The 25191-nt window shown below is 41.4% G+C and overlaps 1 protein-coding gene across 1 annotated transcript; it reads left to right on the top strand.

Annotated features, from left to right (window-relative positions):
- The first annotated feature begins 3582 nt into the window (after window positions 1-3582).
- LOC138082109 (glutaredoxin-3-like) lies at window positions 3583-4755 on the top strand. Its single transcript, XM_068975359.1, is given in 2 exon segments — window positions 3583-3939; window positions 3941-4755. Coding segments are annotated over 2 exon segments (1005 nt in total). The 3' UTR covers window positions 4589-4755.
- Window positions 4756-25191: the final 20436 nt, after the last annotated feature.

Here is a 25191-nt window from a genome sequence, read left to right as displayed (position 1 = left end):
GCCTGATTAGAACCCAGACTCTCACGCAGCAGCTTTTATAAATACAAATAAACAGTTTTGTCAGACCACAAGTACAAGCCTTGCTGGCCCCCAGAGTCAAGTGATCTGGAGGTACCCCCTAGGCAGCTGTCATAAAGATCAGGGCTCCAGATGAGTATGTAGGCTCCTTTCGGTGAGAGACCAGTTAAGCTGTGGCATGGTAAAGGGAGGGAAGAAAGATGGTATTCCCCAGCCCACATCACCTGAGAGCACCTCTGTAGCCTCTGGAAGTGTTTCATACCTGAGATTTGCCCTATGGCCAAAGCTCCAGGACTGGCAAGCAGGACTCTTTCGCAGAAAGACTAGGGGAATGCTTTAGTCCACTGTCTGTGCAGTGACCTGGGAGCGGTAGCCTTCCAAGAACTGTATCTCTGATAGTTACAGTCCTGGGGGACCCAGGAACGTCCCTGGCTACCAGAAAATCAAGGGATATTTCCTGGGCAGCAGCTACAAAAACCAGAGTACCAGATGCAAAAACTGGTATACCAGATATTTATAAGCGCTCCCTTTCAAGAGATGCTGACATTCACGAGTCTAGCAGGAGAAGAGAAAGATAATGCCTCCCCTTCAAGGTCTAAGGTTTACAGTTAGCTTATATATGTTTAATTAGAAACCTGTCCCTCGGGGTACAGCAATAATAAGCTAATATTGGCCTTTTTCACAGAAAGATTGAGCTCCTAAGTCTGCTACCTCCTGCTGTGCCCTGGGGGTGATTACTGTTTAAGAACTCTTTGGTTACAGTCTCATGGAGCCTACAAGCTAAGCCTGGCTGGCCACCGGAACCAAGTGATTAGAGGTGTCTCCTGGCAGCATCTGAAAAAATTAGGGCACCAGAGAAGGATATAAGCTTCTTTCTGAAAGATACCAGCAAGCTGGAACAAGGTAGAGGGAGAGTGCAAAGATGCAGTCCACCTGCCTCCATACCCTGAAAACAGCTCTATAAGCCCCTATAAGTATGCCCAATCAGAAGTCTGTCCCTCCAGCCAAAGCTCCTGGACAAGCAAATAGACCTCTTTCTCAGAAGGACTAGAAGTGTGTTTCAGTCTGCTCTCCGTGTAGTGCCATAGGAGTGGTAGTCTTTCAAGAAATGAAATCTCCAACTGTTACAGTCTCATGAAACCCAGGAACACAAGTCTTCTTGGCCTCCAAAGCCAGGTGATCCCCCAAGTGGCAGCTGCAAAAACTGGGTCACCAGATATAAAAATGAAGCAACAGATGTGTACATAACCTCCTGAGAAATACTGGTGCTCTGGACTGCAGCAAAGCAAGAACACAAAGATGGCACCCACTGGCTAGAGTGATTGCTGTTGTTTAGTCACTAAGTCATGTCCAGCTCTTTGTGACCCCATGGACTGTAACCCACCAGGATCCTCTGTCCATGGGATTTTCTAGGCAAGAATATTGAAGTGGGTTGCACGTCATTCTCCAGGGGATCTTCCCAACCCAGGGATCAAACTTAAGTCTCCTGCATTGGCAGGCCGTTTCTTTGTCACTGAACACCAGGGAAACCCAGCTACAGTGAAGCAGAGTACAAGAATGGAACATACCAAAGAGGAAAAAAAAACACATTTTTTTTAAGAGTTGGGGAAGGAAGTCCTAGGAATCCAGTGGTTAAGACTTCACCTTCCAATACAGGAGGTATGGGTTTGATCCCTGATCAGGGAGCTAAGATCCCACATTCTTTGCAGTCAAAAACCCAAAACAGAAACAATACTGTAACAAATTCAAAAAGACTTTAAAAACAATGGTCCACACAAGAAAATCTTTAAAGAAAAAAGATTTGGGGGAGATGGTACCCACTGGTTTTAGTAAGGCAAAAATGGATTGTGAAAAATGGTACCCAGTGACTACAGCATAAAGATGACACCCATTGGAAGCAGGAAAATAAAGAAATAGTGGCACCTGTGGGTTTTAGCAAGGCAGAGCGAGGGCATGATGAAAGCACCCATTAGCCTCCTTCCCAGGAGAATACTCCAGCAGGCCTTTGCCCCTCAGACCAATTACTCTAAAATTAACAAACAAGTCTTTTATACATAAATCTGGATGCTTTTCAAAGGGCTCCTTCTGCACTGCTCCCTGGAGCAGATGAGTCTGCACACAGGCCCCTTAAGACTGTACCTCAGTTTGTCACAGCCCCACCAGTCTTATATGTGAGCCCTGCTAGTCTTTAAACCCAAGTGTTTTGAGGGCTTGTCTCTCAGGTAACTGTCTTTAAAGTTGGGGTACCCAATGTGACATAAGAACCCTTTACTCCCCAGGGCAAAATTCCAAGTTATGAACTACCTTCCAACTGTGGGTTGCAGCACCAGAGTTGGGAGTTTATGGCAAGATTCTGCCACAGTCTTTCCTACCCATTTAGAAGTGGCCTCCTTCACATTTGTCTGATGTGAAGAATTATTCCACCAGTTTTTAGTTTTTCCCTAGAAGCAACTATTTTATACATGGCTGTAGATTTGGCATACCCCTGGGAGAAGGTGAGTTCAGGATCTTCTTATATCACTATCTTGAACCAGAATCTCCAATTTTTGACTCTATTTCATTCATCCATCCACCCATTCAACAAATATATGAATCTTCACAATGTTCCAGGCACTGGTTTAAGTAATGCAGGTATATCAGTGAACAAAACAGACATCGTGCCCTTGTCAAATGCATATTCTTGTGGGAGGGGACAAACAACTGCCGGGAGCCGCCATGGGAGATCCCACCCATGACAAGGTCATGTGGAAGAGAACTGTTAAGTAAGGCTTCAGAACTCAAGGGGCTCCCTAGGCTTTCTCGAGCATCTACCCCAAAACCAGAATCTGTCTGTTTTACTGTTTCATGACTTTCACCAACTCCTCTGACATTAACAGGGGGCTAACCCTGACCACCTTTCTCTGGAGAAAATCAACTTAGGGCTCTAGCTAATAAGTCTCCTGGACAGGAGAGGAATATTTCAAATCAAACCCCCTCTATTAGCTTTCTAGCTTGCTTGGCAGGTTATCCAGACTCCTGCAGCTATGCATACAATTATTTACAGCCTCCCAACTGTGAGAAGCACGGAAAGCCTAAAACATAGAGCCTCTGAAAGAGTTAAAAGTTATTAGAGTAGTGCTAGTGCTGATGTAGGATTTCATTATTGGGCCAATGCTTGTTGCTAAGTACCCATATCTCTTATCCACTGTGCACCTGGGAATGCATTAGTTAACATAGTGAGAATGCTAGAAAAACAAGTGTAGCCTTGAATTTAACCATATCAGACTTTTGAGCTAATTGGTTCTTTCTTGTAACTCACTGCACCTTTGCTCTGTGAAAAACGTAACTCTGTTTGGCATTTTCTGAGCTGACATAGATTAGAAATATAAAGAAAAAACACTTTGAGGGAAAATAAGTTTTCTGGTTGAGCGGCCTTTATCAAAAACCCACTGAGATGTTATGGGGAGGGAGGTGGGAGGGGGGTTCATGTTTGGGAACACATGTAAGAATTAAAGATTTTAAAATTAAAAAAAAAAAAGTTAGGAAAAAAAAAAAAAAGAGGGTCATAGGTCTGGCGGCGGCAGCATGGCGGCGGGGGCGGCTGAGGCAGCGGCGGCGGTGGTGGAGGTCGGCTCAGCTGGGCAGTTTGAGGAACTGCTGCGCCTCAGAGCCAAGTCCCTTCTTGTGGTCCATTTCTGGGCACCATGGGCTCCTCAGTGCGCGCAGATGAATGGCGTGATGGCCGAGCTCGCCAAAGAGCACCCACAAGCCTCATTCGTGAAGTTGGAAGCGGAAGCTGTTCCTGAAGTATCTGAGAAATATGAAATTAGTTCTGTTCCCACCTTTCTGTTTTTCAAGAATTCTCAGAAAATCGACCGATTAGATGGTGCCCATGCCCCAGAGTTGACCAAAAAGGTTCAGCGACACGCGTCTAGTGGCTCCTTTCTCGCCCAGTGGTAGTGAGCACCCGAAGGAGGACCTCAGCCTCCGCCTGAAGAAGTTAACCCACGCCGCCCCCTGCATGCTGTTCATGAAGGGGACGCCTCAGGAGCCGCGCTGCGGTTTCAGCAAGCAGATGGTGGAAATTCTTAACAAACATAATATTCAGTTTAGCAGTTTCGACATCTTCTCAGATGAAGAAGTTCGTCAGGGCCTCAAAACCTATTCCAATTGGCCCACCTATCCCCAGCTCTATGTTTCTGGAGAGCTCATAGGAGGACTTGATATAATCAAGGAGCTAGAAGCATCTAAAGAACTAGATACGATTTGCCCCAAAGCCCCCAAGTTAGAGGAAAGGCTCAAAGTACTGACAAATAAAGCTTCTGTGATGCTCTTTATGAAAGGAAACAAACAGGAAGCTAAGTGTGGCTTCAGCAGACAGATTTTGGAAATACTAAATAGTACTGGGATTGAATATGAGACATTTGATATATTGGAGGATGAAGAAGTTCGGCAAGGATTAAAAGCTTACTCCAATTGGCCGACGTACCCTCAGCTGTATGTGAAGGGGGAGCTTGTCGGAGGACTGGACATCGTTAAGGAATTGAAAGAAAATGGGGAGTTGCTGCCTATACTGAAAGGAGAAAATTAGTGAATGGTAGACTTGGTGCCCACCCACTGCAGGAAGGCTTCCTTCAGCGGAGCAGTTCGTGGTTTAGTCCTCAGAAACGGACCAGGAGGAGAAAACGCTCATCCTCAGTTACGCTTTGTATATTTCACAAGGCTGTGCTAAATAACGTATGTGACCTTTTTTCCACCAAAATTAGAACACAATAAACATCTTCAAGTTCAATTAAAAATAAAAAATTTAAAAAAAAAAAAGAGGGTCATAAAATGTTCACAGGCCTCCAAGGCCAGAAGATACTGTACACAACATCTTTTGTGGAAAAGGTATGCAGAAAAATCCTGGTTTCGATAAGGGCAATACTGCTGGAATGTTTGGGCTGACTCTGTATGACCTTGCATCTTTCATTTCCCTCTATGTATAAGGCAAGGTATAAAAGTACCTTTTGAAAAATAAAGCTTTTGGGCCTCGCAGAAGCTTGGTCACCCCGTGTTTTTTCTTCTATCTATCTTTCTTTCTCTCTCCCTCTCCCTCTCTTTTTCAGGCTGATCCCTTGGAGCATGGGGGCTCCCTGCATTCACTTACCTGCCCGGGTTTCTAACACCTGAATGGGAAGACTTTCTGCGTCTTCACTCCCTTGGGAGACCGGGAGGGCATCTGTGGCCTCCATGAACAGGGCAAACTTCCTGTCTTGAAGTTTTATTGGTTCTCTATGTAAACCAAGGAATATCAGCCTCTTTCTCTCCTCTATTTTCTTATCTACAACATTCTTATCTATCTCTCTCTCTCTCAATCAATCGCCGACGCCGTTTGGGTTTCCCTGGATCCTGCAGGGGCTGGACCCCAGCGAATAACAACTAAAAGAATTATGAAAGTATGTTAGAATATAGTAATTGTTATTTTTTAAAAAACGTAATACAAAAGAGACTGGCTTCCATGGGGAGTCTGCCATTTAAATCGGATGGTTTGGGGGATGAAAACATGATATATAAGCAAAGACTTGAAGGAGATGAGGGAGATCAGCCGTGAAGACTATGGTTGAAGAGTGGTCAGGAGGAGGAAATACAAGAGGCTGATGCGGCTGGAATAGAAGAGTCGTAGGTAAGGAAGAGCTGTGGAGATAAGGTCAGCAAGGTAAGGGTGGGAGTGGGAAGATAAGAGTTTGTAGGCTATTATAAGAATCTCAGATCTTATTCTAAGAGAAAGGGAGTAAATCACAAGGTTTGAATGGAAGTATGACAAGATTTGACTTATTTTTTAAGATGATGACCCCCTGGCTGTTCTTCTAAGAATAGTCTGTAGGGTGAAAGCCAACCAGTTTACAGGTTAGTATGGCAAAGAGTCGGACACGACTGAGCGACTGAACTGAACTGAACTGAACTGATGATAATGAAAGCAGAGACTATGGTGGCTTGAACCAAGACGGTAGGAGTAAAGGTGGTGAGGTTGTGACTGAATTCTTAGCATAATGCTTTGAAATCCATCCACGTTGTTGCACACATCAACAACTCTAAAACTAACTACAGTGATGGTTCCACAATTCTGTGAATAAACCAAAGACCACTGAATTAGATACTTTTTGTTTTATTATTATTTTGGCTGCATCATTGGGGCATTAGTTCCTCGACCAGGGACTGAATCTGGGCCCTCAGCGGTGAGAGTGCAGAGTCCTAACCACTGATCCACCAGGGAACTCCCTGAATCATATACTTTAAATACATGACATTATTAATATATGGTATCTGAAGTGAATCTCAGTAAAGCTGTTCTTTAAAAGAGGAATGACCTACTGATACATACAACATGGATGAATCTCAAAAGCATTGTACTAAGAAGTTAGTCACATATGTATGACAGTTACTATATAACAGTTACTATATTCTAACATACTTTCATAATTATTTATTTTAGTAGTTGTTTGTCCCCTCCCACAAGAATATGAATTTGACAAGGGCACGATGTCTGTTTTGTTCACTGATATACCTGACAAAGCTACATACTGTATGATAACATTTAGTTGACATTCTAGAAAACAAAGAAATGTAGTGACAGAAAGCAGTGACTGCCAGAGCCTTTGACAAGGAGACTGACTACAAACATTTTGGGGTAATGAAATGTTTTATATCATGATAGTATTTGGTGGTTGCACAATAATATATACATTTGTTGTGGGTCATTGTACATTAAAGTTGATGAATTTTATTAAATAGCAACAACCTCACCCACATACTCCTTGGAATGTCTTCATGTACCTCCAGAGTTGTATGTATCCCAATTGAAGACTACTACCGGAAAGCACCTGAATGATGCAATGGTCAAAGGAAGAGGCTTGAAAGAGCTAGGAAATCCAAAGGAGCTCAGGGTTGTGGTCAGATAAGGCAAAGTACATGTAACTTAGAGACTGGAGGCCAACGCAAGATACTACAGCAGAGAATGGAAATTATCACCGTCCAAAGACCAGCAGGATAAGACACGTCAGGAAAGGTCAGAGACCACTAGAGGGCAGCAACAGAACAGGTCACCTCTACCCACACAGGCAGGACTTCGCTTGCTCTTGGGAAGGACAGAGTTTCCCAGGTGCTGCTAGTGGTAAAGAACCCACCTGTCAATGCAGGGGATGTAAGAGACATGGGGTCCATCCAGAAGATTCTCTGTAGGAGGACATGGCAACCCACTCCAGTATTCTTACCTGGAGAATCCCAAGGACAGAGGGGCCTGGCAGGCTACAGTCCGTAGGGTCACAAAGAGTCCGACATGACTGAAGTGACTTAACAAAGCATGAGAAAGACAAAAGGGAAAACGAAAAAAAAATTCTGAATTTAACTAATTTTTTTTACTTAAAGTAGACTGCTTCAACTCACAAGTAACTAAATTTTAACTGGCAGGATTAATGTTCTATCATTAATGGACATGAAAGTGAAAGTCACTCAGTTGTCAAGAATACTGGAATGGGTAGCCATTCCTTTCTCCAGGAGATCTTCCCAACCCAGGGACTGAACCCAGGTCTCTCGAACTGTACGTGGATTCTTTCCTGTCTGAGTCACCAGGGATGCCTCAATGGACATGAGAATTTGTAAATTATGTGTATTTCCAATATAGATAAATAAGTTTCCTTTTTGCATATGGTTCCCACATACATTGTGGCACCCTGCTACTGGGGAAAACTTTAGCCTGGTCTCTGCTAGCATAAGCGGTTGGTATGGTCTCCAGAAATGATGACATTTAACTGCTGGTTTAATGAGTTAGTATTTTCTACAGATTGTTGGGTGCCCTGTTGGTAAATCCCCCCATCAATATAGTATATCCCTCCCAGTACAGTCTCCTAGCACTGAGGATTCTAAACAACAATCTCTATGTCCTCTCACCTGTACTCAATGTTCCTACCACAAACTCTAGATAAGCTTTCTTGGCCTTGTTGGGCATCTTCTTATAAAAGACTAGAGCTATAGGCCCCAAGGGAAACCTAGGAATTCCATCACAACCTTGACTTTGTGGAAAACTGGAGAGAAGGAACCTTCGTCTGTTCCCTACCCGTCCTGTTACTTTGCTATTACCAACTTATTGCTTGGGTGGTCTCATGTTATACATGATGCTTTTCTAAAAGACCTTGAAAACAGCCCAGTTTGCCCAAGGAGAGGCAAAAGAAAACAATCACTACTGAGCTAAGATTCCAGAAACTTGTTTCTAAACTCCTACACCAGCCTTTTCCAGAGTTTCAGTCAGAGGAGCCAGGACACAAGATTCTGATCTTTTCCCCTTCTTTTCTGTTTTACTCTTCTTCTCCCAATTCCTATTAGGGGTACTTTCTACATGCTATTTCTTCCTCCTTTATCCTATGAACCTCTCTGTTCTGGCGTTTTCTGCCTTTCCTTCCCTTGGACTATTAATGATTTAATCTTAAAGGTGTTTGGAGAACAGACAGAACATAATTTATAGAGGGAATGAAAGCATATTTAGTATTTTCACAACAATCCAAAACACTACCCCATAACATTCACTATTAAATTATTAAAATACATTATTCTATTTGTAGACATGTCTCTGTTGGTAAATTTTAAGCCCCTAGGCTTTAATTCTCAACTTTTTTTCCGACTGCAATGAGACCCATTCTTATCAAGGAAAATGGATTCCTATGACAATGATCTCAAAGTGTTTATATGTATGTGTGGAGTACGTTTAATTACATTTTTTCAAATGCCTTCAGAATACTTTCACATGTCCCTCATGATGCTGTAACTTATCTTTGAATCTCTTAGCATGCTCCTAGTATACGTCTTTTACACTATGAGTATTTCAAAAATGTTTATGAAACAAGGAAAGAGAGGGAACAGGAAACAGAGGGAAGAAAGAATTAGTAGCCTTACTGAGCTTAAGATTTCGAGGATAAATATTAGTAGGAACAGTATTAGCATCTACAGACACTAAGGGCAACAATTTAGATTCTGCAACAAAATTTAAGGTGCCCACTTCCTTGGGGAAGACGTTTTACTCATACGGACTTTCCAGTAAAAGTGGTAAGATATCTTGGTTTTGGTAACCTGGGCTTTCAATTTCAGCTTCAGTGAACAGTTAGATGAACTATGACTTGAAACCATATACTTCATCAGTTCAGTTCAGTCGCTCAGTTGTGTCCGACTTTGCAACCCCATGAACCGCAGCATGCCAGGCCTCCCTGTCCATCACCAACTCCCGGAGTTTACTCATCATGTCCTTTGAGTCGGTGATGCCATCCAACCATCTCATCCTCTGTTGTTCCCTTCTCCTCCTGCTTTCAATCCTTCCCAGCATCAGAGTCTTTTCAAATGAGTTGGTCTTTATAGTCCAACTCTCACATCCATACATGACCACTGGAAAAACCATAGCTTTGACTAGATGGACCTTTGTTGGCAAAGTAATCTCTCTGCTTTTTAATATATTGTCTAGGTTTGTCATAACTTTTCTTCCAAGGAGCAAGCATCTTTTAATTTCATGGCTGCAGTCACCATCTGCAGTGATTTTGGAGCCCCCCAAAATAAAGTCTGTCACTGATTCCACTGTTTCCACATCTATTTGCTATGAAGTTATGGGACCACATGCCATGATCTTAGTTTTCTGAATGTTGAGATTTAAGCCAGCTTTTTCACTCTCCTCTTTCACTTTCATCAAGAGGTTCTTCAGTTCTTCTTTGCTTTCTGCCATAAGTGTGGTGTTATCTGCATATCTGAGATTATTGATATTTCTCCTGGCAAACTTGATTCCAGCTTGTGCTTCATCCAGTCCAGCATGTCTCATGATGTACTCTGCATATAAATTAAACAAGCAGGGTGACAATATACAGCCTTGATGTACTCCTTTCCCAATTTGGAACCAGTCTGTTGTTCCATGTCTGGTTCTAACTGTTGTTTCTTCACCTGCATACAGATTTCTCAGGAGGCAGGTAAAGTCATCTGGTATTCCCATCTCTCTAAGAATTTTCCACAGTTTGTTGTGATCCACACAGTCAAAGGCTTTGGCATAGTCCATAAAGCAAAAGTAGATGTTTTTCTGAAATTCTCTTGCTTTTTTGATGATCCAACACATGTTGGCAATTTGATCTCTGGTTCCTCCACCTTTTCTAAATCCAGCTTGAACGTCTGGAAGTTCACGGTTCATGTACTGTTTGTTGAAACCTCACTTGGAAAATTTTGAGCATTTTTTGCTAGCATGTGAGATGAGTGAGATTACGCGGTAGTTTGAGCATTCTTTGGCATTGCCTTTCTTTGGGACTGGAATGAAAACTGACCTTTTCCAGTCCTGTGGCCACTGCTGAGTTTTCCAAATTTGCTGGCATATTGAGTGCACCACTTTCACAGCATCATCTTTTAGGATTTGAAATAGCTCTACTGGAATTCCATTACCTCCACTAGCTTTGTTGGTAGTAATGTTTCCCTAAGGCCCACTTGACTTTGCATTCCAGGATGTCTGGCTCTATACTTCATTTACTATTTATCAATACCTGTTACACAGACAAACTCAGTCACAAGTTCACATACAACACTATGTTTCAGACCATAGAGTTCAATGTCATGCTCTAATAATAGTAAAATTAACTTTATTTTCTTCACTATTATGATAGGAGCACTTTCAAGTTGGAAACACTAAGCTATATGGTGACCATTTTCCTACAAGCTAGGAGGAGGCTAAAGCCAAGTGAAATCATGACTGTCGTTAGTTAGCCTGTTATCAGTTCAGTCACTCAGTCATGTCTGTCTCTTTGCCACCCCATGGACTGCAACACACCAGGCTTCCCTATCCATCAGCAACTCCTGAGCTTGCTCAAACTCATGTCCATTGAGTCAGTGATGTCATCCAACCATCTCATCCTCTGTCATCCCATTCTCCCACCTTCAATCTTTTCCAGCATCAGGGTCTTTTCCAATGAGTCAGTTCTCTGCATCAGGTGGCCAAAGTATTGAAGCTTCAGTTTCAGCATCAGTCCTTCCAATGAATATTCAGGACTGATTTCCTTTAGGATTGACAGGTTTGATCTCCTTGCTGACCAAGGGACTCTCAAGAGTCTTCTTCAACACCGCAGTTTAAAAGCATCAGTTCTTTGACACTCAGCTTTCTTTATAGTCCAATTCTCACATCCATACATGACTACTGGAAAAACCATAGCTTTGTCTAGATGGACCTTTGTAGGCAAAGTAATGTCTTTGCTTTTCAATATGCTGTCTAGTTTGATCATAGCTTTTCTTCCAAGGAGCAAGAGTCTTTTAACCTGTTATAGTCTTACAAATCTCTTTTGCAGTACTAGTTTTCACCCAAGGAACTTTTTTTATTACACTGAATTATTTTTTTTACTATTAAGCAGTCATCTGATTAGTTAAATATAATAATTTGGTTGGTGCCAAAAAATCTCGACGAAGAATATGAAGTTATTAGCAATTCTCTATTATGTGGAATAAAGCTCCACAGTCCAACCCACAATCACCATGGAAACGGAGCATCTGACACTACTGTGGCGTAATTTTTTTTTAAAAATCTATTTAGAGAATCATTTTATTGAGTACCCCAAATGTTCTAGGCAGACAATCACTCAACCAAGTATGAATGAACACATGGTAACTCTTGAGGATTTACTTTCTCATATGCTAACCTCTGATCTGGATAGTAAACCAGCTCTGAGGAAAATAAAAAAGATGTATGACAATTCCCCCTTGCATTCCTTTTAGAAGATGTCTAACCCTTGAAAATCAAGATTCTGGGGCAATGGACTATAAATGGAACTTTTAAGAACAATGTTGACACTAAGGTAGAAACACAAAAACTGAAATATGCTATTAGTAACACTGCAGATTCCCTTGAGCTCATGAAGCACTTCAAAAGAATAAGAAAAGGTGTGGTTCAGTTGATAAAGAGTCCACCTGCAGTGGAGACCTGGGGTCAATCCCTGGGTTGGGAAGATCCCCTGAAGAAGGGAAAGGCTACCCACTCCAGTATTCTGGCCTGGAGAATTCCATGGTGTTGAAAAGAGTTGGACACGACTGAGCAACTTTCACTTCCCATCGATAATCTAGGAAATGACACTCAAAAGAAACTCTAGAAAAAGGAGATGTAAGAACACAGCACACAAGAGTCAACTACAGCAGAATTCTTCTCCAGAGAAGGGTCCATTCCTGAGGGACTGACTGATTACACTGGCAATCCAGAGATTATTGTGAGGTTCCTTGTATCCATATGATTCAGCAAAAGTAATCATTCATTTATTCATCCACTAAAATACTTTCTCAAAAAAAAACCTGAGGTGTCACCATGTGCCAGACTACAGAGTTCAATGTCAAGGTTCTAATATTTGTAAGGTAACTTAATTTTCTTCACCATGGTGAGAGAAACATTCCTAAGTGGGAAGCACTGAGTTACCTGATGATGATTCGCCTAGGAGCTGGATGGAAACTAAGGCCAAGTGAACGTGACATCTCTATACCTCCCTCTGCCTCTGACTGGGTAACCTGAACCTTAAAGTGAACACAAGTTTACCCAAACAAGTGACTCATATTTACTGTGTACTATGTGTTAAGTCAGGTGATGGATATTAACATTTTTAAAGAGTCCTTGGCCTCAGGACACTGTCTGGTGATGGTAACAGATGTTAGATGAATAAATTTGGGGACACAATTATCACTAGGAAGAAAAAGAGAAGTTTGATAGAAAGAGTTTTTCTTACAAATATATAATATGGTTTCCCTCCAAAGGATATCCTTATAACTATCCTTTCTTCTGACACATGGATTTCTAAGTGTTTATTACTAAAGGCCTTATAGAGTTAAATTTTATCCAAGTAATACTTACATATAACTTAAACATCAAATATTTCAGAGGGTGTGTAATGATAAACAACAGCCTGTGCCTCATTTGTTCCCAGAAATAAACACTTCCGTATCCAGTTCTTCTGTTTATACTATTAGCATTTGCCTATACCACTTCCATGGGCTTCCCTGATAGCTCAGTTGGTAAAGAATCTGCCTGCAGTGCAGGAGACCCCAGTTCAATTCCTGCATCAGGAAGATCTGCTGGAGAAGGGATAGGCTACCCACTCTAGTATTCTTGGGCTTCTCTCGTGGCTCAGCTGGTAAAGAAACCACCTGCAATGTGGGAGAGCTGGGGTCAATCCCTGGGTTGGGAAGATCCCCTGGAGAAGGGAAAGGCTACCCACTCCAGTATTCTGGCCTGGAGGATTCCATGGACTGTGTAGTCCAAGGGAGTGCAAAGAGTCGGACACGACTGAGTGACTTTCACATACCACTTCTATACTACTAGTTTATTAGCTCCAAAGTACAGTACATACAGACTTTTAAGTTGTGAACTTTCAAAGATGTGAACATCCATTTGCATGACCAGTCACATAAATTAGCTCATGTGTCTGCCACACACTGTGAAGTGCATACATCCTCTACAAATGGGTGGGACTTTGTGACTTTACAGGACTCTGTGGGGTTTCCTAAGTGGGGCAGTGGTAAAGAATCTGCCTGCCAATGCAGAAGACGCAGGTTCAATCCCTGGGTCAGGAAGAGCCCGTGGTGTAGGAAATGGCAACCCACTCCAGAATTCTTGCCTGGAAAATTCCATGGACAGAGGAGCCTAGAGGGCTACAGTCCATGGGTTCGCCAAGAGTCAGACATGACTGAATGACTAAGCATGCATGCACAGTATTGCATAGAGTACAGTATTTTTATTTCAAACCCAGAATGTCCAGAAGCAAATGTAAAAGCAGCAGTGATACAGCTGGTACTGCTAAACACACACACACACACACACACACACACACACACACAGACCAAGAGACAACAATGGAAACAAAAGTGAAAATAATTGAGAGAGTGAAAAGATGGTAGATGTCACTCTACCATCTACATGAATTATCCAACCATCAGTATGAGTCTAAAGAACAGGACAAGATCATGAACATATGAAGTCAGCTGTGCTGATGATGTCAACAATAATATCAAAGCATACAAAAGTGATGGAGGAAACGGAGAAACTTTTCAGTGTGTGGATGCAGGATCAGCATCAGCATTGAGTCCTGCTCAGCTTAATGCTGATTCAAGAGAAAGCTAAAAGCCTTTTTGAAGACTTGAAGAAGAAACATGGTAAGGAATCAGAAGGTGCATCTTTTAATGCTAGCCACGGCCCAGGTGGCACTAGTGGTAAAAAAAAAAAAAAAATTAAAAAAACCCACTTGCCAATGCAGGAGATAAAAGAGAATGTGTGCTCAATCCCTGGGTTGGGAAGATCTCCTGGAGGAGTGCATGGCAACTGACTCCAATATTCTTGCCTGGAGAATCCCATGGACAAAAGAAACTGGCAGGCTATAGTCCATAGGGTTGCAAAGAGTCAGACACGACTGAAGGGATTTAGCACACGTGCATGGCTGGTTTTATCAGTTCAAGGCTAGAGCCAACCTTCGCAGTGTGGAAGCGATAAGTGACAGGAACAACCCTGTGACAATTCTGAGCGGGCTATGACATCTACAAACCCATAGAAAATATTGACTTTGCTTGGCATGAGGTTATGGCCATCACTGCAGTGGAGTTTGGAAGAATCTGCTCACAGTCTGTTCCCAATTTTCGTGGATTTGAGAAGACAATGAGGAGTCCGAAGAGGTCTTTATCAATTTAGTGATCCTCAGCTGGAGCTAGATCTGCCAAAGGACAGCTTCACTGAATGCCCTGCTGTGCAACACGAGGAGTTTGCTAATAAAGACTTGATGGGATTGGGAGGCCCAGAGAAAGGACGAAAAGAGACAAGAGGAAGAAGAAGTAAGTAACTAAGAAACTGAAAAAAAAACATGACACAGGAAATAGCCAGGGGATGTTCTTTATCTGAGGAGGCATGGGACCTGAACATGGAACAGTACAGAAAGGCTGCAGGAGCTATTCAGAATGCAAACCAGTGTGATCATGTCATCTATGATGAGGAAAAAGAGCTACTCCCCAGACATCACTGGATTGTTTATTCAAGAGGGTAGCAGTGTTAGTTGCTCAGTCGTGTCCAACTCTTTGGGACCCCATGGACTGTAGCCTGCCAGTCTCCTGTGTCCGTGGGATTCTCCAGGCAAGAATAGTGGAGTGGACTGCCATTCCCTTCTCCAGAGGATCTTCCCAACCCAGGGATCGAACCCTGGTCTCCTGCACGGCAGGCAAATTCTTTACCATTTAAGCTACAGAGAAGACCATTCAAGAGAGTAGAGAGAATTGAATCCAGCAGGGAACCACAACCTGTGCATCAGTGTCAGGTGTGAGTGAAACTGCAGCATCAGACTTTATTTCCATCACCAGTCACATTCACAACTAGGCGCTGTTTTCATTTTGGCTCAGGCTCTTTATTCTTTCTGGAGCTATTTCTCTACTCTTCTCCAATAGCATATTGGGCACATATCAACCTGGGAAGCTCATCTTTCAGTGTCATATCTTTTTGCCTTTTCATACTGTTCATGGGGTTCTGAAGGCAAGAATACCGAAGTAGTTTGCCACTGCCTTCTCCAGTGGACTACATTTTGTCAAAACTCGCCACTATGACCCATCCACCTTGGGTCATACATGTCTTGAGCCTACACGGCATGGCTCATAGTTTCATTGAGTAAGATAAGGCTATGATCCAAGATCTTAATGACCCAGGTAATCACGATGCTGTGATCACTCACCTAGAGACAGACATCCTGGAGTGTGAAGTCAACTGGGCCTTAGGAAGCATTACTACGAACAAAGCTAGTGGAGGTGATGGAATTTCAGTTGAGCTATTTCAAATCCTAAAAGATGATGCTGTGAAAGTGCTGCACTCAATATTTCAGCAAACTGGAAAACTCACCAGTGGCCACAGGAATAGAAAAGGTCACTTTTCATTCCAATCCCAAAGAACAGCAATGCCAAAGAATGTTCAAACTACCACACAACTGCCCTCATCTCAAACGTTAGCAAAGTAATACTGAAAACTTTCCAAGTGAGGTTTCAACAGTACATGAACCGTGAACTTACAGTTGTTCAAGCTGAATTTAGAAAAGGCAGACACACCAGAGATCAAATTGCCAACATCCATTGGATCATCAAAAAAGCAAGAGAATTTCAGGAAAACATCTGCTTCATTGACTATGCTAAAGCCTTTGACTGTGTGGATCACAACAAACTATGGAAAATTCTTCAAGAGATGGGAATACCAGACCACTTTACCTGCCTCCTGAGAAATCTGTATGCAGGTGAAGAAACAACAGTTAGAACCAGACATGGAACAATAGACTAGTTCCAAATTGGGAAAGAAGTACGTTAAGGCTGTATATTGTCACCATGTTTATTTAACTTACATGCAGAGTACATCATGCAAAATGCCAGACTGGATGAAGCACAAGCTGGACTCAAGATTGCCAGGAGAAATATCAATAACCATAGATATGCAGATGATACCACTCTTATGACAGAAAGTGAAGAGGAACTGAAGAGCCTCTTAAAGAAAGTGAGAGGAGAGGGAAAAAGCTGGCTTAAAAGTCAACATTCCGAAAACTAAGATCATGGCATCTAGACCCATCACTTCATGGCAAACAGACGGGGAATCAATGGGAACAGTGACAAATTTTATTTTTGGGGCTCCAAAATCACTGCAGATGGTGACTGCAACCATGAAATTGAAAGACGCTTGCTCCTTGGAAGAAAAGCTATGACCAACCTAGACAGCATATTAAAAAGCAGAGACATTACTTGGCCAACAAAGGTCTGTATAGTCAAAGCTATGGTTTTTCTTGCTGGACCATAAAGAAAGTTGAGTGCCAAAGAATTGGTGCTTCTGAAGTGTGGTGTTGGAGAAGACTCTTGCGAGTCTCCTGGACAGCAAGGAGATCAAATATGTCAATTCTAAAGGAAATCAGTCCTGAATATTCATTGGAAGGACTGATATTCATTGGAAGTTCCAATTCTTTGGCCACCTGATGTGAAGAACTGACTCATTGGAAAAGACCAAGATGCTGGGAAAGACTGAAGGCAGGAGAAGAAGGGGACGACAGAGGATGAGATGGTTGGATGAGCACCGTCTTGAAGGACATGAGTTTAAGCAAGCTCTGGGAGTTGGTGATGGTCAGGGAAACCTGGTGTGCTTCAGTCCATGGAATCACAACAAGACACAACTGAGCAACTGAAGTGAACTGAAATTTTAAAATTTTTGAGAAGCTGAAGCAGTAGCTATATTTTCCATCTGCATTTTTCTCCATACAATATAAAATTGATTAAAGATTTAGAAAGAAAAAAAGCTTTTAAATCGGATGGGGAAAAAAGCTGTTTTCATTCACTTATCAGCTGTACAATGTGCAAAATGGCATGGGGCCTTGTGGATTCAGGACACAAACAAGGCCAAATAAGATCTGGATTTACTGATTGGAAAATTCTGTGCAAGTTACACATTCCTAAATAATAACGGGTAAAAGGAATAATAATTTTTACTTTCAGTCCTATACCTTTCTTTTATAAATGCATAGAAGAATACTATTTTAAAAGGTGAAAATTTTATGTAACACAAAGAACACAGAAAAATTCTGTCCCTAGGCATGGCTAATGTTGTAATCAAGAGTTTAGTTAATAACTTTTTTTTCTCAAAGCTGGAAACTCCCATAAAGCAACTACTGTTGGAACATCATTTAAACTTAAAAGAAAACTGAAGATAACTTACCACTTTTTAATTTAAGCTTCCTCTCTTCTGCAAGAGAAAATCTTTTTTTTTCTTTAAAAAAAAAAAAGGGAATCAAAACTAAAAGGGGTATTCCCTTAGGAAGTCAAGAGTGTTAATGATTACATGAATAGGTCTGGTAGCTTTCTTCTATGTGACTCATTCTTTTTAAGGGCTCCAGGGGAGAATCCATTTCTTTTCTCATTCAGATTGTTGGCAGATTTCCATTCCTTGCTGATGTAGGACTGAAATCCCTGTTTCCATGGTTGTCAGTTGAGAGCTATTCCCAGTTTCTAGAGGATGTCACACTCCTTGGTTGAAGGTGAAGTCACTCAGGCGTGTCCGACTCTTTGCAACCCCGTGGACTGTAGCCTACCAGGCTCCTCCATCCATGGGATTCTCCAGGCAAGAATACTGGAGTGGGTTGCCATTTCCTTCTCCAGGGGATCTTCCCGACCCAGGGATTGAACCCAGGTCTCCCGAAATGGAGGCAGATGCTTTAACCTCTGAGCCACCAGGGAAGCCAACTTGGTTGGTGGCCCCCTTTCTCCATCTTCAAAGCCAACAACAGGAGATGAAGTCCCTCACACACTGGAGTCCTCGCTTCCTCATCTTTTGTTGTATCTTTCTGAATGTTCTGTCTTCCTCTTTTATTCTTAAGCACCCATATGATTACACTGGTCCCACTTAATGAATGCCTGTATATATTTTAAGGTCCATAACCTTAATTCCAATTGCAACTTTCCTTTTGCGAAGTAAAATATTCACAGCTTCAAAAGCTTAGAGCATGGACATTCGTGGAGTGCATGGGGTATTATTCTGCTTACCATATTAGCCAAATGGTGTGGCAGACTTGAACGCAGGGGAGAGTGCCCTGGAAAACAGTGGTTTTTAGATAGAGCTGGAGACAAGGTTCAAGATGGAAATTTAGTAGGAAACTAAGCAGAAGTTTCAAAAAAAGGGATTTTTTAGAGCTAACATATGATTCAGCAATCCCACTTCTGAGCAAATATCAGGAAAAAATAAAAACTCTAACTCAAAAAGATACACACATCCCAATGTTGATAACATCACTATTTACAATAACCAACACATGAAAGCAACGTTAAGTGTTCATCAACAAATGGATAAAGATGTGCAATGGAGTATTACTCAGTTATACAAATGAATGAAACAGTGTCATTTGCAGCAACATGGATGACCTAGACAAAGCCATACTAAATCAGTCAAAGACAAATATATATCACTTACCTGTGGAATCTAAAAAGTAATACAAATGAATCTATAAAACAGAAACAGACTCACAAAGAATACAAACTTATGGTTAACAAAAGGAAAAGGAAGGAGGAGGAGGGACAAATTAGGAATATGGGATTAAGAGATATACATTACTATATATAAAATATATAAGCAATAAGGATTTACTGTGTAACACAGGAAGCAATATTCATTATCTGTAACAACTTATAATGGAAAATAATCTGAAAATACATATACATAACTGAATCACTCTTCTCTATACCTGAAACTAACAAAATATTGTAATGCAACTAAGTTGCTGTTGATTAGTCTCTAAATCATGTTGGACTCTTTTAGGACTCCATGAACAGTCACAGGCCAGGCTCCTCTGTCTATGGGATTACCCAGGCAAGAATACCGGAGTGGGTTGCCATTTCCTTCTCCAGGAGATCTTCCTGACTCAGGGATCAAAGCTGCATCTCCTGCATTGGCAGGAGGATTCTTTACAACTGAGCCATACTTCAATTAAAAAAAAAAGAGAGACATTTTTATGAAAGAGAAAACAGTTGACCTTCAAGGACCACAAAGAAATCAAGCTATGTAAGACATAAAAGGAGTCTTTTGAACTTGGTTATGTAAGAATAACCAATACCTTATGACAGCTCCACAAGAGAAAGAACTTGACATCAGCAGGTTAAATAGAAAATGGGAAAAAGGATGGGATCCTTACTAAAAGGATGAAATGATGATGATGGTGATGGTGGTGGTGGTTAGCCCACTAGTGCTGCCGTAACAGACAGTACACACTGGGTGGCCTAAATGACAGAAATTCACTTTCACACAGTCCTGGAGGCTGGAAGTTCAAGATCAAGGTGTCAACAGGTTTTGTTTCTTTTGAGGCCTCTCTCCTTGGCTTGCAGATGGCCACTTTTTTCTCTGCATCCTCACGGGGCCTTTTTCTTTGTGCACTTGCCGCTGGTGTCTCTTTCTTTTCTTGCAAGGACACTGTTCCCACTGGATTAGGGCCTCTACTCTTATAACCTCATTTAACCTCAATTAAAGGCCTGATCTCCAAATATAGTCACAATGGGGTTTAGGGCTTCAAGCTATTTATAGAAATTATGAGGGGATGCAACTCAGCTTATAACTGTGAAGATGACAATGATGACAACAATGACGGCTGCTGACATTTATGAAGTGCTAACTGTATGCCAGGTATAGTATTAAACACTTCACATGTATTGTCATTTGATTCTCAAAGAAACCCTATGAAGGGCCATTATTTCTTTCATTTTATCATGTGAAAAGCTGAAGCAAAATCATACAAGGGGCAGAGCTTAAATTTGAACCTTAGTCTTTCAGCTTAAATCCATGTTTTCAAACATCATGCTATGTCTGCTTTTATACAGCTGTAATGGAAAGGAAACAAATAAGACAGCATCCAGGTGAGAATATGAAAATGAAGCAGGTTTTTGTTTTTTCCTTTGCTTTGGTCTTGTTTTTACTAGCCCAAAGCTAAGAATAGCTTGAAAAACAAGGTTATATACTAAATAGAAAAAAGTCCAGAGAAAAAGGGAGCAGCTGAAGACAGAATCTACGGTTCCACTTTTAGCTTCTGCCCTGATCCTGATAAAAACTGAAAAATAAAACTTATATTGCACAGCTAGGTAAATCATTCTCTCTACAAGTAATTCTTAACTACCTATCATGTGACAGGCACTGTACAAGAATCTCGTAATAGTGAGCAAAATCTAAACTTACAGTCTAGAGGAGAAGGCAGTACTAATTAAATAATCAGAAGAGATTATATAATAATAAACTGAGGTAAGTGCTATGAGTGAAAAGAATATACTTCTAAGGGAACACATAATAAAAGAACCGGTTATAGATGATAGAGGGTGTAGTACTAAAGGCTACTCTAAAAAGAGAGTTAATATTCGGCTCAAAGCAGAAGGATGAGTAATATGTGCAACGGGGAAGGGGACGGGTAATATTCTGGGCACAGGGAAGAGCGAGGCAAAGGCCCTGAGAGATGTGTGGGAGGACTATGGCATACTTGAGGAACTGAAAGGAGGTTAGCACGGCTGGTGTTAAACTAACAAAGGGCAGAATAGCGGAAGATGAAGCTGGGAAGGCAGGCAGGGCTATAATACCGAATTTGGTCTTAATCTTAAAGGCTGCTGGAATATTTTAAGAGTATCACAGAGACTCAAGATTAGATCTGCCTTTAAAAAGTCCCTCTGGCTCCACTGTAAAAAACAGATTAGGAGGAATAGAGAACGGATGAAGACTGATCAATTAAAAGACTACTGCAGACTCCCATGTTTCGAGCTTGCACAACTGGTTGTTAACTGATGACTGATGGTGCCATACACTCAGATTAGGTACACTGTAGAAGGAAAGATTTTAGGAGTTTGGTTCTGGATACATTTAGTTTGAGGTGCCTCTTAATTACTCAAATACAGGTGGCTGAATAGGCAGTTTATATACAGGTCAAAACTAACAGGTCTAGATTAGAAACATAATTTGGGAACAACTGATGTATATATGCATAATTATTGAAGCATGACCATTGACTATAATGCCTAAGATATAGCTAGTGATACAGAAGACACAGGATAGAAAGTGATAAAAGATTGCCTAGGTCTTAATCTTGAAGATATATACAACATTTAATTAATAGGGAGAAGACAATGAGCCTGCAAAGTAGGAACAGCAAGAGAGACAGGAGGAAAATCCTGAGTACAGGATCACAGAAACCAAAGGAAGACAGTATCAAGGAGGAGGGGTTCAAAAGTATGAAATGCTGCTGATAGACACCAGTTCACGAACTACCAGAGTGGAAAGAGAACTTAGAAATCGTTCAGTGCCCCACTATCTTCCAAATTATGGAATTAAGATTCAGGTAATATGGTAGTTAACCAGTAGAATCTAGATTAAACTCGTAATTCCTAATGCCTAGGCCAATACTCTTTTCATACACTTATTTGCATGATGACCATTACTTGACTTAGCTTTCCTTTTTTTAATTAAATCACCTCTACTACTTTCGTCGTTCACCAAACCTCTGGCTACTTCTGAAGCTTCTCTAAGTCAATAAATCATAATCCATTCTAAAAGAAGCCTTCACTAAACATTAAATTAGAACGTTGATTGATCTGGCTCTGCAGCCAGAAAATAAGTCGCCCCCCACTCCTTTACTCCTCCCCCATTCACTCACTCCCGCCACAACCACTAAAGCTGTCACACCAGCGTCTCAGCACAGCATCTTCCACTCTGCATTCAAAGCAAAGACCGATTAACTGGGAAACTACTGGAAGAGAGAACTGGAACCTAACACTTTGATTATCAAGTTGGCATACTCAGTTATCCTCTCTTGTCCAGGTAAAATGAAAGCTTCAGCCCCAGAGAAATAAAAGGAAGAGGGCAAAAAGGAAGGAAAGGGTGCAAAACAATAATAATACTGTTTTGCATATTTGCAAGTTGCTAAGAAAGCTGCTAAATGAGTAGGCCAAACAACTAACTGAGGGAGCACAGTTCCACCCATCAGCAGAAAATTGGATTAAAGACTTGCTGAGCATGGCCCTGCCCACCAGAGCAAGACCCAGTTTTTCCCAGCCAGTCCCTCCCATCAGGAAGCTTGCACAAGCTTCTTAACCTCATTTATCAGAGGGCAGACAGAAGAAGCAAGAACTACAGTCCCATGGCCTCCAGAACAAAAACCACAATGACAGAAAACTAACCAAAATGATACCATGGATCCCAGCTTTATGTAACTCAATGAAACTATGAGCCATACCGTACATGGACACGCAAGACTGACAGGTCATGCTGGAGAGTGCTGTCAAAATGTAGTCTGCTGGAGAAGGAAATGGCAAACCACTTCAGTATTCTTTCCTTGAGAACCCCATGAACAGTATGAAAAGGCAAAAAGATATGACACTGGAAGATGAGCCCCCCAGGACGATAGGTGTCCAATATGCTATTTGGGAAGAGCAGAGAAACAGCTCCAGAAAGAATGAAGAGATTGAGCCAAAAGAGAAACGACAGCTAGTTGTGGATATGTCTGGTAGTGAAAGTAAAGTCCAATACTGACAATACTGTATAGGAACCTGGAATGTTAGGTCCAAGAATCAAGGTAAACTGGATGAAGTCAAGCAGGAGATGGTAAGAAAGAACATCAATATTTGAGGAATCAGTGAAAAGGTGAATTTAATTCTGAAGACCATTATATCTACTACTGTGGGCAAGAATCCCTTAGAATCTTAAGAAATGGAGTAGTCCTCACAGTCAACAAGAGTCCAAAATGCAGTACTTCGGTGCAATCTCAAAAACAACAGTATAATCTCAGTTTATTTCCAAGGCAAACCAGTCAACATCACAGTAGTCCAAGTCTATGCCCCAACCACCAGTGCTGAAGCAGCTGAAACAGAATGGTTCTATGAAGACTCCCAACACCTTCTAGAACTAACACCAAAAAAAAAGATGTCCTTTTCATGACAGGGGATTAGAATGCAAAAGTAGGAAGTCAAGAGATACCTGGAGCAACAGGAAAGTTTGAACTTGGAGTACAAAATGAAGCAGGACAAAGGCTAACAGAGTTTTGCCAAGAGAACACACTGGTCATAGCAAACACCCTTTCCAACAACACATGAGACAACTCTACACATGGGCAACACCAGATGGTCAATACTGAAATCAGACTGATTACATTCTTTGCCGCCGAAGATGGAAAAGCTCTATAGAGGCAGCAAAAACAAGACCAGAAGCTGACTATGGCTCAGATCATGAACTCCTTGTTGCAAATTCAGACTTAAATTGAAGAAAGTAGGGAAAACCACTAGACCATTCAGTTATGACCCTAAATGAAATCCCTTATGATTATACAGTGGAAGTGACAAATAGATTCAAGAGACTAGATCTGATAGACAGTGCCTGGAAAAACTATGGACAGAGGATTGTGACACTGTACAGGAGGTGGTAACCAAAACCATACCCCACAAAAAGAAATGAAACAAGGCAAAATGGTTGTCTGAGGAGGCCTTACAAATAGCTGAGAAAATAACAGAAGGTAAAGACAAAAGAGAAAAGGAAAGATATACCCATTTGAATGCAGAGTTCCAAAGAATAACATGGACATATAAAAAAGCCTTCCTCAGTGATCAATGCAAAGAAATAGAGGAAAAGAGCAGAATGGGAAAGACTAGAGATCTCTTCAAGAAAACCAGAAATACCAAGGGAATATTTCATGCAACGATGGGCACAATAAAGGACAGAAATGATATGGACCTAACAGAAGCAGAAGATATTAAGAAGAGGTGGTAAGAATACACAGAAGAACTGTACAAAAAAGATCTTCATGACCCAGATAATCATGATGGTGTGATCACTCACCTACTGACAGACATCCTGGAATGTCAAGTGGGCCTTAGGAAGCATCACTATGAACAAAGCTAGTGGAGGTGATGGAATTCCAGTTGAGCTATTTCAAATCCTGAAAAATAATGCTGTGAAAGTGCTGCACTCAATATGCCAGCAAATTTGGAAAACTCAGCAGTGGCCACAGGACTGGAAAAGTTTCATTCCAATCCTAAAGAAGGGTAATGCCAAAGAATGTTCAAACTACTGTACAATTTCACATGCTAGCAATGTAATTGCTCAAAATCTTCAAGCTAGGATTCAACAGTACGTGAATCAAGAACTTCCAAATGCACAAGCTAGATTTAGAAAAGGCAGAGGAACCAGAGATCAAATTGCTGACATCTGCTGGATCACAGGAAAAGTAAGAAAATTCCAGAAAAACATCTACTTCGGCTTCACTGACTACACTAAAGCCTTTAACTGTGTAGATCACAACAAACTGAAAAATTCTTAACAAGATGGGAATAACAGGCCACACTACCTACTCCTGAGTAACTTTTACACAGGTCAAGATGCAACAATCAGAACCAGACATAGAACAATGGACTGGTTCAAAACTGAGAAAGGAATACATCAAGGCTGTATATTGTCACCCTGCTTATTTAACAGGGTGTATGTATGCATATGTATAATGTATACATACATGATGTACATGCAGAGTACATCATGCAAAATGCCAGGCTGGATGACTCACAAGCTGGAATCAAGATTGCTGGGAGAAACATCAACAACCTCAGATATACAGATGACACCACTCTAAAGTGAAAGAAAAAAGTGAAAGTGAAAAGGAACTAAAGAGCCCTTCA

Source organism: Capricornis sumatraensis, chromosome 7 (assembly GCF_032405125.1).
Source record: "Capricornis sumatraensis isolate serow.1 chromosome 7, serow.2, whole genome shotgun sequence".
Classification (NCBI taxonomy): domain Eukaryota; kingdom Metazoa; phylum Chordata; class Mammalia; order Artiodactyla; family Bovidae; genus Capricornis; species Capricornis sumatraensis.
Note: the sequence above shows the minus strand (reverse complement) of the source record. Positions and strands in the feature narration are given on the sequence as shown.